The sequence below is a fragment of the Arabidopsis lyrata genome (genome assembly GCF_000004255.2).
Source record: "Arabidopsis lyrata subsp. lyrata unplaced genomic scaffold ARALYscaffold_1, whole genome shotgun sequence".
Taxonomy (NCBI): Eukaryota; Viridiplantae; Streptophyta; class Magnoliopsida; order Brassicales; family Brassicaceae; genus Arabidopsis; species Arabidopsis lyrata.
Window position 1 is genome coordinate 3,245,281 of NW_003302555.1, and position 12,348 is coordinate 3,257,628.

General features: G+C 38.2%; 2 protein-coding genes across 3 annotated transcripts; one reads left to right on the forward strand and one right to left on the reverse strand.

The window, feature by feature from the left end:
- Window positions 1-9,576, forward strand: LOC9325769 (protein CHROMATIN REMODELING 20). 2 transcript variants are annotated; one of them, XM_021010650.1, is made up of 27 exons: window positions 1-155; window positions 304-343; window positions 555-905; window positions 982-1,044; window positions 1,143-1,238; window positions 1,320-1,412; window positions 1,520-1,710; window positions 1,796-2,039; window positions 2,593-2,706; window positions 3,009-3,092; window positions 3,260-3,613; window positions 4,100-4,413; window positions 4,528-4,618; window positions 4,728-4,937; window positions 5,090-5,209; window positions 5,349-5,515; window positions 5,887-6,028; window positions 6,298-6,447; window positions 6,532-6,587; window positions 6,677-6,974; window positions 7,118-7,247; window positions 7,665-7,720; window positions 7,832-8,058; window positions 8,140-8,343; window positions 8,431-8,509; window positions 8,593-8,846; window positions 8,945-9,576. In XM_021010650.1, exons 3-27 carry the CDS (start codon window positions 567-569, stop codon window positions 9,318-9,320), a joined length of 4,452 nt encoding a protein of 1,483 aa, XP_020866309.1. In that variant the 5' UTR covers window positions 1-155; window positions 304-343; window positions 555-566; the 3' UTR covers window positions 9,321-9,576. The 2 variants fall into 2 exon arrangements, with proteins under 2 accessions (XP_020866309.1, XP_020866310.1); XM_021010651.1 differs by having other exon boundaries at window positions 558-905.
- A 51-nt stretch (window positions 9,577-9,627) lies between these two features.
- On the reverse strand, window positions 9,628-11,746 carry LOC9325770 (pentatricopeptide repeat-containing protein At1g08610). Its single transcript, XM_021010652.1, has 2 exons — window positions 11,716-11,746; window positions 9,628-11,589 (listed from the first exon to the last, which is right to left on the reverse strand). The coding sequence occupies exon 2, from the start codon at window positions 11,430-11,432 to the stop codon at window positions 9,750-9,752; it is 1,683 nt and encodes a 560-aa protein (XP_020866311.1). The 5' UTR covers window positions 11,433-11,589; window positions 11,716-11,746; the 3' UTR covers window positions 9,628-9,749.
- Between the last annotated feature and the right edge of the window lie 602 nt (window positions 11,747-12,348).

The following is a 12,348-nucleotide window of genomic DNA, read 5'->3' on the forward strand; positions in this document are numbered from 1 at the left end:
AAGAAGTTTTGAAACCACCAAACACTCTCCACAGCCTTTCGATCGTGTCCCCAAACGAAACCCTAGCAAGCAATTTCTTCCTCGAATCCTAGAGTCTGCTTTCGCACTAGGATCCTCTCTCTCTCTCTCTCTCTCTCTCTCTCTCTCTCTCTTCGGTAAGCCTATTCGCCGTCGCCTAAATTTTGTCATCAGTGGATTTTGTTTTCGTTGGTTGCTCCACTTTATGCAGCTCTCCTACGCACGTCTTCTTCTACTGTTTACACAATTAATTAATTATGGGTTTCTTCTATTTCTCTGTTCCAGAACCTGCAAAATCTTGGATGCAATTCTCCTCTCTCTTTAGGTAAACGCTACTGCTTCTTCTCTTATATATTTTCTATGTCAATTAATTCTGGGTATCTCTAATAAATTTCGTGGTTATTAATTGTCTGGACTTACAACAGATCTTTTATTGAATTTTCACCTAAATCTTAGGGGTACAGTACAGTATTAGTGAATAGATGATACAGTCTCAGGAGGTATGCTTAGCGTTTCTGTTATTGACACTTTTCCAGTAGCAAGTGAAAATGGAGGTGAAGGAAAAAGATGAAGTGCTAGAGAAAAAGGAGGATACTGTCGAGGCCAAAGAGGATGAGATGGATATAATAATAACTGAAGAAAGAATGGAGGCGAAGCTTGACGAGGTGAAAGCAAGAGATGAAAGGGGGGAGCAAAATGATGTACTGATGGAAGAAATCAACAATCAGGCTGAGCAAAAAGATGTACTGATGGAAGAAGACAACAATCAGGCTGAACTAAAAGATGAGGAGATGCAAGATACTTCTAGTAGATCTGAAAGTTCTGATTTCAATTCAGACGAAGATGAACAATTCCTGCCGGGGCGTGATGATGAGTTGGATTTTGAGGTAAGCAACATGGATATCTCTTGGCCGAGAAATAGTGTATGTTTTTCTAATCTAGCTTTTAACAATTATTGTGCAGAAACCTCTGAGCGAGGAAGAAATAGAAGAGTTAATTTCAGATCTTCTGGGAGTTGAGAGCAAGGTATTTAATCTCTTCCTTTTGTTCAATGGAGATCTGGATATGCCCATTTAACTTTCAGGTCTAAATCTCACTCTTTATGATTTCCCACTGATCTCAAGGCTGCAGAAGCTCAAGAAGCACTTGAAAAGGAGTCTCTTTCTAAGGTAGAGAGTGAAGTTAGGGAGGAATTAGCACAAGCACTCCGTGGTGATGAGGTTAATTTCTTTTTCTCTCTATCAAAGCTCCGAGTTCTTTTGCTCTTTTCCATTAAACATTTTAAGAGTGTGCCTTTTTAGTTGGATGAAGCTGTTGCTGCTGAAATGATGACTTTTAAAGACGAATGGGAGGCAAATCTTGATGAGCTTGAAACAGAAAGTGCACACTTATTGGTATGTTTCGTTGTTGCTTGTTCTATTCCCACAAAACTTACTCCAAAGGGTTACTTGTCATTTAAAGTAACTTACGCAGTGCTTTCCTTTTTGCTTCTTTCTTAAAGGAGCAACTTGATGGTGCTGGAATCGAGCTTCCAAAATTGTACGAAATGATAGAAAGTCAAGCCCCTAATGGTTGCTATACTGAAGCTTGGAAACAAAGAGCCCACTGGGTTGGTACTCAGGTGACAAAAGAAACTGGGGAATCATTAGCTAACGCTGAGAGGTTTCTTCAAACTCATCGGCCTGTCCGAAAGTAGGGTTCTTATTATCTCTAACTTTTAGTTAGTTCATTTACTCTGAGTGCCATGGATGGTATATCTAAACATTTTCTGGTGTAGACGACATGGAAAACTTTTGGAGGAGGGAGCTAGTGGTTTTCTGGAGAAAAAGTTTGCTGATGGTGATATTAAAGAATCTCTAGCTGGAACATCTGAGCTTGAATGGTCGTCTCTAAACAAAGTGTTTTCGGAAAAAAGGGACGAGTCGATTTCCTTTGGTAGTAAGCATTGGGCTTCTGTTTACTTGGCAAGCACTCCACACCAAGCTGCAGCCATGGGATTAGAATTTCCAGGAGTCAATGAGGTTAAATTTATAATTATGCCTTTATATTTCCTGATAGCTTTGATGCTGATGATGATTTGCGTATGTTTACATCTGTGAATTTTTCTTCACTCCAAGAAAAAAGCATTGAACATGACATCCCCTTTTCTTGACCGTTTATTTGCTTTAAGACATCTAATGAAAGCAGGCTTAATTTTCCTTTTTTATTTCTGTTTGCAAGTCACTGAATTTTTGGTCCATTGTTATGCCATAATCAGGATAGGAAAACGTAACGCACTCGGCAATGTAGGTTTTCATTAGGATCAAAATATTAAGCCAAGCTCTATAATAAAATTCTTGGTTATTAGCTGTAACAGTTTTAGATGATGCAAGGCACTATGTACAACCTTGGGAGGCAAGTAATTATTAAAGATCTCTTGTTCCTTATCCAGCTAGTTAACAAAGTTGAATTTTTTGAATATCAGGATTTTATAATCCTAGATCACGCCATCCTACAGCTTGAGGGCAACTTAATTAATCTCCTGGCAGTCCGGAGTGATTATCACAGTATTTATTTATTTAATTTTGTTTTTAGGTGGAGGAAATTGAAGAGATTGATGCAAGCTTGGCAGACCCATTTTTAGCTGATGCAATTGACAACGAAAGAGAACTTGCCCTTACTGAAGAACAAAAGACTAACTATATAAGGGTATTACTTTTGACTTAACTTCTTAGCTTTCTGTTACTAAGTCTTCTACTTTTGAAAGTATTACCTTTTTTGGCTGTTAGAACAAAATAAAATTATATAAGGGTATTATTCTTTCACTTAACTTCTTAGATTTCTGGAATTAAGCATTCTACCTTTTGAAATTATAACCTTTTCTGGCTGCTCCTTATGTTCTTGCTTTTGCGGAGTTGGCAGTAAATCTATATATGAAATACCATTTAAGACTACTCGCAACTCCCGCCTTACCCTTTATCAGCTTTAGTATGACATTAAATCATCTACAGGTCAAAGAAGAGGATGATATAAATTGTGACCGTGAACTTCAACTTCGTTTGAAACGGAAGAGACGCAAGAAAAGATCTAAACAGGTCTGTGATGCATATTCTTTCAGTTCCTTATGGTAATGTTGCATATATCTGATTGAAGGCGTCTTGGTGTTATAAGCGACATTTGGGGCTTGTGGTGCCAGGGGTTTCGTTGGTTTGAAGGAATAATCTTTGGCTCATGTCTCAGTCTTTATTTGGTTTTCAATCAGGTTATCAGGTGTGCGGCAGAGAATATGGATGACGATTCTGTGTATTTGGATGGGAATTACATTGCCCCAAATTTTGCCAAAGATCAAGTGAAAAGTCCGGAGACTAGCACTCAAGTTCATAGTAATGAAGTCAACAAAGAGGGAAACGGGAATTTGTCTAATTCAGATGTAGATAAGATGGTCTCCAGCCCAAATATAAATGTAGATACCATGAGAGATGATTCACAGAATCCAGCAAACAGTTTTATGTGTACTGCCTGTAATAATGTAGCTGTGGAAGTGCATAGTCATCCCCTTTTAGAAGTAATAGTTTGCATGGATTGCAAACGTTCAATTGAAGATAGAGTTTCTAAGGTATGTTTTTTCTTCTTCCAATTTTATGTGAATTAATATGTATTTGCATATGGGTCAGAATTTAGTTAGAAATTAGATTTCTTTAATGTGGTGAATAGCATGTCACATAGATGGCTTTCTTTCTGAAAGGGACTAAAAGGTACCAATCGTGTTCATGGACTGCTTTTTAGCCACCCTTAATTGGTTAGCTTCAATATGAGTGCTGGTTTGGATATTCAATGTAGCACAAATTCTGGGGGACTGGCACATGGGAAGATTTTTTGTTCTCGTAGTAGATTTATGGCTGCTCCAATTTTTAAATGATGGGGTTAAATTTCCTTTCATTTTTATTGCCTTCATCAGCTGCTTTCCTTCGAGTAACAGACTTCTTTTGGTGCATGTTACTTTTTGTTATTTAGAGGATCACATAGAAATTTTGCCGTAATCTGAAGAATATTATTGCTATATCTGTCTCTTTCTAACCAAAACGTTGACTTTTGCCAACAGGTTGATGACTCTTTGGAACGTCATTGTGAATGGTGTGGTCATATTGCTGACTTAATAGATTGTAGGACGTGCGAAAAACTTTTCTGTGCATCATGTATAAAAAGGAATATTGGTGAAGAATACTTGGCTGAAGCTCAGTCCTCTGGTTGGGATTGTTGTTGTTGCTCTCCAATTCCCTTGCAAAGATTGACACTGGAACTGGAGAAAGCCATGAGAGATAAAAAGTCAATAGAATCGAGCTCTGATTCGAGTTCTGATTCCAGCTCTGACAACAATTCTGTTGATACAGACGCTGACGTCAATGTAACAATCAGGTATTATTATCATATACTCATCTAGGGGAAATTAAAAATTCCAGCATGTTTCTAACTAATTTTGTTAGTATTGTTTTGTTATTTTTCTTACGTGCATGGGTTTTGTTTTTTTAGCTCAAAGAAGAAATCGAAAAAGAAAATTCGGCGGATAATCGATGATGCTGAACTAGGGAAAGATACGAGAACAAAAATTGCAATTGAAAAGGTGTTAAATTTCTCGGGGCAGTTATTTTTGTTATACTTGTATATAAATTTTTTTTTTTTTTTTTAATTTGATTATTGCTCATTGTACATTGGGTTCTTTCTTTTTGTAGGCACGTCAGGAGCGCCTTAGGTCCTTACAGTTTTCTGCCAGATACAAAACAATTAGCTCTATGGGAGACGTGAAATCTATTCCAGAAGGTGCGGAAGTTGAAGTTCTTGGTGATGCTCACAGTGGTTACATAGTGAATGTGGTTAGGGAGATTGGTGAAGAAGCTGTGAGAGTTCCTCGTAGCATATCTGCCAAACTTAAAGTCCATCAGGTTAGCATTTACATATGTGTATCCCTATCATCATAATATACTTCCATCTCGCTTGTCACCTATACGATTGGGTATTAAACATAGCCATCTCGACTAGAAATGCCTATTATGGAAATAGCTTTTGCTGTAAGTTTGGAGGTTTTTATTTTCAGGTAACAGGGATAAGATTTATGTGGGAAAATATTATTCAGTCTATCAGCAGAGTGAAGTCTGGTGATAAAGGTCTTGGTTGCATTCTAGCACATACAATGGGCCTGGGTAAAACTTTTCAGGTGCTTAATTCTTTTCATGCACGAGGCTGTTTGCATATATCTTATTATCGTCCCATTCTATTAATGCATACTACTAATGGTTAATCGTTATTTGTTAATTACTGGCTCTTTATGTCTTCTCTCACTTAAACCTATTCAGGTTATAGCGTTCCTGTACACTGCAATGAGATGTGTTGATTTGGGGTTGAAAACTGCTCTTATTGTGACTCCTGTAAATGTGTTGCACAATTGGCGAAGTGAGTTTGTGAAGTGGGGGCCTTCAGAAGTGAAACCACTTCGCATTTTCATGCTTGAAGACGTTTCAAGGTATAAATTCTTCTATGAAAGAAGCTTTTGGTACTTGACAATTTAGATATAAAGATTCTCATGTTGTTCTAATCTAGTCTAGGTTTTAGATATTTAAAATGGGGGCTGGGTAGTCTATAGTGGTGTGCCATAACTTATGGCCCGTAAGACTGCTGAATGTTACTTCTACTAAAGCTATTTGAAGATCTTTTCCCTAATCAAAGAATTTAGATGCAAGCCCTCTCGTCCAACTACACAAGATCTCAGCTGTCTTAACTTCCTACTAAATTGACAAATTGGCCCATATATCAAACACTTCTTTTGGCCTATGTAAGTTGTATTTTTGGTGACAGTTTCTCAATCCATTTCCTGCTCGAATGTTTTTTTTGAAGGGAGAAGAGATTGGACTTGCTAAAAAAGTGGCGAAATAAGGGTGGAGTCTTTTTGATGGGATATGCAAAATTTAGAAACCTGTCTCTTGGGAAGGGGGTGAAGGACTTAAATGCGGCCAGAGAGATCTGTAATGCCTTGAGGGTGAGACTATAATGTCACTTGCGAAATTTATTGATTTGTATCCTGTTAGTATTCTAGATCTTTCTAGGAGAACGTTTCACGTGCTGTTTATGGTTACTCATTACTTTTTGAAGGTTAATCTTTCTGCTATTTAAAACTGCTATTTAATGGCATCTCTGTATCATAGATTTTGTTGTTTTCATGTTTTCTCTTGCTTATGATTTCCCTTGTGCATATTCCTCTGCTTGCGATATTTTATTCTTGCAATTCCTAAACCTATGTGGCTGCAGGATGGACCTGATATACTTGTTTGCGACGAGGCTCACATCATTAAGAACACCAGGGCTGACACAACGCAAGCATTGAAGCAAGTTAAATGCCAGAGAAGAATTGCCTTAACTGGCTCACCCCTTCAAAACAATCTCATGGAGTATTATTGTGTAAGTTACTGAGGGAACCATATAAAATTGTGAACTAATTTTTTCTTAGCTCCAGTATCTTAGGCTATGTCTGTACTGCAACAGATGGTTGATTTTGTGAGAGAAGGATTCTTGGGAAGTAGCCCTGAGTTTAGAAACCGGTAAGTCTTTCGTACCAGTTTTTTTTTTTTATCTGCCTATTATGATGTGATGTTTCTAGAGTTGTAATTGTGGTTCTCCATACCTGCAGCTTCCAAAATCCAATAGAAAACGGACAGCATATGAATTCAACTGCGGAGGATGTAAAAATTATGAACCAGAGGTCACACATTCTGTATGAGCAATTGAAAGGTTTTGTGCAAAGAATGGATATGAATGTGGTAAAAAAGGATCTGCCACCTAAAACAGTCTTCGTAATATCTGTCAAGCTATCTCCCTTGCAACGGAAATTGTATAAGAGATTTCTTAAGCTTTATGGGTTCAGCGATGGAAGAACAGATGAAAGGATGAGAAAAAACTTTTTTGCTGCTTACCAGGTCTTGGCTCAGGTATAAATGTTATAAAGGCCTTGCTATGCTTAAATTAATAACTTATTTGAAAAAAAATTGGTAAGAAAAAATATGTTAATAACTGATTTATTTGGTATTCGTTTTCATATTCTGAACTCTCTCTTTGGCATTGCGTCTCCCAGATTTTGAATCATCCAGGGATTCCGCAATTAAGAAGTGAAGATAGCAAGAATGGGCGCCGTGGTAGCATTGTTGATATTCCAGATGACTGTTCAAGTGATGAAAATATAGACTACAACATGGTTACAGGAGGTAACTCTTAATTGTCTCTGCTCACATATTTTTATGTTTTGTTTAAACTACTATGAAGAACAGAAGGAACAGAAAAACATTGGACTTGTTCCATGGTTAAGACTTAAGATAGATATCTTTTGGCTTTGAATTCAAGGAATAGTAGGTGCAGTAGAATTATACCTTTTTTGTACCGTTCCAGTTTGAATAAGATAGCCAATAGAGGATTAGTTTTATTGGTCTAAGACTTTCTTACCAACAATAATCTCTGACATGCAAAGTTTAGGGACCTTCGATTCAGCAATGTGGTTCTAAGCTTCATTATATTCTATGGAGCTTTCAGGAGTGATCTTTCTTGGTTGCATCTATGCAGGTTCAATAATAGTAAAAAAAAGTATTAATAATCTGTGTCATTGTTGTTGTTTTGGTTATTGACAGAGAAACAGAGAACTATGAATGATTTTCAGGATAAAGTTGATGGATACCTCCAGAAGGTAACTATAGATTATTCAGCCTAAGTGAATTAGTAACTACTGCCTACAACTTTAAAGTAAACAGCGTACTTGTGCACTCATGCTCTGATTCTATCCCTGTCTTTGTGCCAGGATTGGTGGGTCGACCTACTTGAAAAAAATAATTATAAGGTGTCGGACTTTAGTGGCAAAATGATTCTGCTATTGGATATTTTATCCATGAGTGCTGATGTGGGGGATAAGGCGCTTGTGTTTAGCCAGAGTATCCCGACATTGGATCTCATAGAACTTTATCTTTCAAGAGTACCTCGGCATGGGAAACAAGGAAAGTTCTGGAAAAAGGGAAAAGACTGGTATAGGTTGGTATCTTGTTCTCTTATATTAGCGTGAATGTTGTTTGAACAATTATGAATGGCTCTAACTTCCCTTGATGAATGCAGAATTGATGGAAAAACCGAAAGCTCAGAACGCCAGAAGTTGGTTGATAGGTTTAATGAGCCTGACAACAAAAGGGTAAAATGTACACTAATTTCAACCAGAGCGGGATCCCTTGGAATTAATCTTTATGCTGCTAACCGTGTGATCATCGTTGATGGTTCATGGAATCCAACCTATGATCTTCAAGCTATATTTCGAGCTTGGAGGTATTTCCTAGACTACTGTGGGATTAAACTTTGTCAATATAGCATTAACAAACAGTGGCTTATTATACGTGGACTTATTGGTTGCAGGTATGGCCAAAAGAAGCCAGTATTTGCGTACAGATTGATGGCACGTGGGACTATTGAAGAAAAAATATATAAACGTCAGGTATTGAAAGACAACAATTTTGAATTTTGCTGTTTCTTTCCTTCAAGGAGACATTCATGAATCAGATCTGTTAATATGATTAGGTGACCAAGGAAGGGCTAGCTGCGAGAGTAGTGGATAGACAACAAGTGCACAGGACAATCTCCAAAGAAGAGATGTTACATCTTTTTGAATTTGACGATGATGATGAGAAATCCGACGCTGTAACTGAGATAAGCAAGCAAAATGAAGCGGCACAAAGCAATCTGGTTGATAATTCACAGAAACAGAAGGCCACTTTATCTCGTGTTGGTTGCGACAAATTGATGCAGAACTTACTACAGAGACACGGCCCGAAGTAAGTTTCACAAGCGTAACCATATTGACATCAGCACTTAAAATCTTTGGTTTTCTATGCTACTTGCTTTATGACGCTGTATGTCCTTCTTTTACTAGCTGGATTTCCAGTTTCCATGAGCACGAGACATTGCTACAAGAGAATGAAGAAGAAAGACTGACAAAGGAAGAAAAAGACATGGCCTGGGAAGTTTACAGGAGAGCGCTTGAGTGGGAGGAAGTTCAACGGGTCCCACTCAGCGAATCTCCAGTGGTTCCAAAACCTTCTCCTTCCATACAAACAGAACCCTTACCCCAGCCAAAGGGGTTCAACAGAAGTCGTTTTGTGAACCGCAACTGCACTAGAACCGCGCACCAGCTTACACTCATAAGCCAAGGAAGAAAAATTGGTAGCAGCACGGTCTGTGGGGAGTGTGGGCGCATCTTAAGGTGGGAAGATGTTATACCCGCATCCAAACTTTCAGCGGTAAACTAAATAGTATATGAACATTGCAAAATTGGTGAGTTCATTTTTCCTTTTTAAAAAAAAATCTGAGACTGAAGCCAAAATTAATGGGAAATAGTAACATTTGAGACTCCCTTTAGATTATTGATGAGTTAGATTATAGTTCCATTGCCGAGAACAAATCAGGGCGTTTGTTAGGGGGTCGGCATCTAATCATGCTGAAACTTGTGTCATGTTGAAATTTGTAATGGCACCTTGTTTCGAGATGAATATAGAACTTTCAAAATGTTTGTTGTTTTAACGGTATAGTAGAGAGCGGTCACTGAGCAAGAAGTAATTTTGAGCAAATGGAAGGACTAATCTTTTCTGATTCAACCATTGCCTTACAAAATTGATTTCCTGTACAAAATAAAAGCTTAATAGAAACAACAAAAAAAGAGTCGGCTTCAATTATGTTTCCTACACTTCTCTCAAGAGTTTCCATTGCGTCAGCTTCTTCTGCAACTGAACAGCCTCGCTCCCCATTCCCATCTCTTCCACACCTTTAACTATTGCAGTGTATATTGTCTCATCTGGCTTGCATCCACTTGTTAGCATTATCTCAACAACCTCTATCGCCATTTCCATCTCTCTCTTCTTGCATAGCCCTTGGATCACCAACCTGTAAGTGCTACCTCTGATCCCATTCCCTCTATTGCTTGTCTCCTTTAAAACTTGGCTAGCTTCTTCAACTAGGTTTGCCCGGCAGAAACCATATATTAAAGACCGACGGGTTATATCATCAGGAGAGATTCCAGCATCCAGCATATGATGGTACAGCTCCAATGCTTTCTTCATCAGGCCCTTTCTGGCCAATCCATCGATTACAGAGTTGTAAGTGATCAATCCAGGCAGACAACTCGTGCTTTTCAGCAATCCAAGCAACTCAATAGCATCATCAACCATTCCCTCCTTGGACATGGCTCCTAGAAGTGTGTTGTAAGTAACAATATCAGGCAAACACTTTTGTTCCAGCATTTGGTAGAAGAAATCGATTGCACGACTCAAAAGCCTGGCTTTGCATAAACCATTGATCAGGATGTTGTAAGTAATAACTGTTGGACAGTATGAAGTCTGGTACATGATGTTTAGAATCTCCTCCACTTCATCCCAGTACTCGTTTGAACAAAGGGAATGTAGAAGAGTGTTGTAAGTTACTGTGTTCAGTTCCAATCCATGAGATAAGATATGCTGAATGACCAAAGCCACCTCTTCCAAATTCCCTCGCCTGCAGTTATAGTTTACCAGAGAATTATATGTGACAATGTCAGGATAACAACCTTCCACTGCCATGTCTTCTAAAACATCCATAGCTCGAGCGCTTCCACAGTACCTGCACACAAGTTCGACCAAAACCGTGTATGTAATCATATATGGAGGGCAACCATTCCGCAGTTGATCCTTCCAAAACCTGATGGCTTGCTCAGCATTCCCATGATCAAACATACACCGAATGACTGTATTATACGTGATCACATCTGGAGGGCTCCCACTCAAACTCATGTCTTCTAAGAGGACCAATGCAGATCTTATATGCCCTTTCTTGCAAAGATTTCCGATGATCATGTTATAGGTAATAGTATCTGGAACCCCACCAGACATTACCATTATCCTCAAGATAACCATTGCTTTATCCAGTTGATCAATTCTGGCCAAACCACGGACTAAGTTTGAGCAAGAAGGAAAATGAGGAACCTGATTATGACGTGCCATAACCTCAACTAGTTTACACGCATCTGTTAACTTGCCGTTGCTGCACAGGTTATGAAGGATCTCATTGTTTGTCTCTTCATCGTTCTCAGTAATTGGTCCATCAGATGATAAACCTAATTGCTTCCTGGCTCTCAAGTTATTACCGACACCATAGTGATGGAATTCTGAGCTTCTCTCAGCATGATCATCAACATCAGCTACATTGTCAATGCACACACTAGTCATCAAGCCGTGGCATCTCAAATTTTTCAACCCAATTTCTTGTTTCCAATCTAAAGAAGAAAACTTTCTGCAAGATAAAGGATTCACCAAACAGAAATTCTCCTGCTTTGGAGACAAACTTGGAAGATGCAAGAAATGAACCTCAAGTAGCAAATTCGAAGAAGCCATCTCTCAGAATTCAAAACAAAACAGAGATCTTTCCTTTCACAAAAGCTTATCAAACTCAATGATGAAGAAGTTAGACCCAGAAATATTTGCTGCTGGGATGTTCAGTCTCTGCTTTATCTCATAACCTATTATTCTTAAGTGAGTGGAGAAACCAAACCTGTGAAAAGGAAAGGTACGAGTTTCAGAGACAGCGAAGCACTAGCAGAAGCAGATTCTAACAAAAAAAAAGCAGAAAATCTTCAAAACCCTAACAAATCTGGAGCAATGAGTGCGAGAAACTCACTGTTCGTTCTTCGAAGCTGTGCGCGTTTTTTTTGAGATGATAAGTAGGGTTTATCCTTAATTTACAATATACATCCTCAATTTCTCTACAGTTTTCATTTATTCCCACAACTTGTGAAACATCTAACATTCACCCCCTCTTTTTTATTTCTTTTGTTCCCGGTTTGACTATTTTGGGCCAATTCAGCTATCGGATTGGGCTTTTTCAAGTTTTCAGTTGAGTTACAATCTTTTTAAACCAAATTATAATCATACAATATCAATTATCCGCATACAAAAATGACCATAAATAAATACACAAGAGTATAGTCCTTGTACACGCCTCTCTTACATATTATAATGGCTAACTAATCGCATTATCATATTTTTTTTTTCTTCGTCTAGATTTATTATTAATTACAAATTATGATAACTGTTATATAGACGATTCTACAACTGACAATTTCTGCCGACCCTTAGTAGATCCACGACAAAATACACTTCTTTCTTCATAATTTTGATGAATACCTTCAATGATCCACGACCTGGCGACACTTCCTTCTCTGCGTAGAATCCTGGCGCACGACTATAATTGTACATCGCTGGAGATCTTCTGCACACTTGCCTCCATTAATCTGCAAATTTGATAATAAAT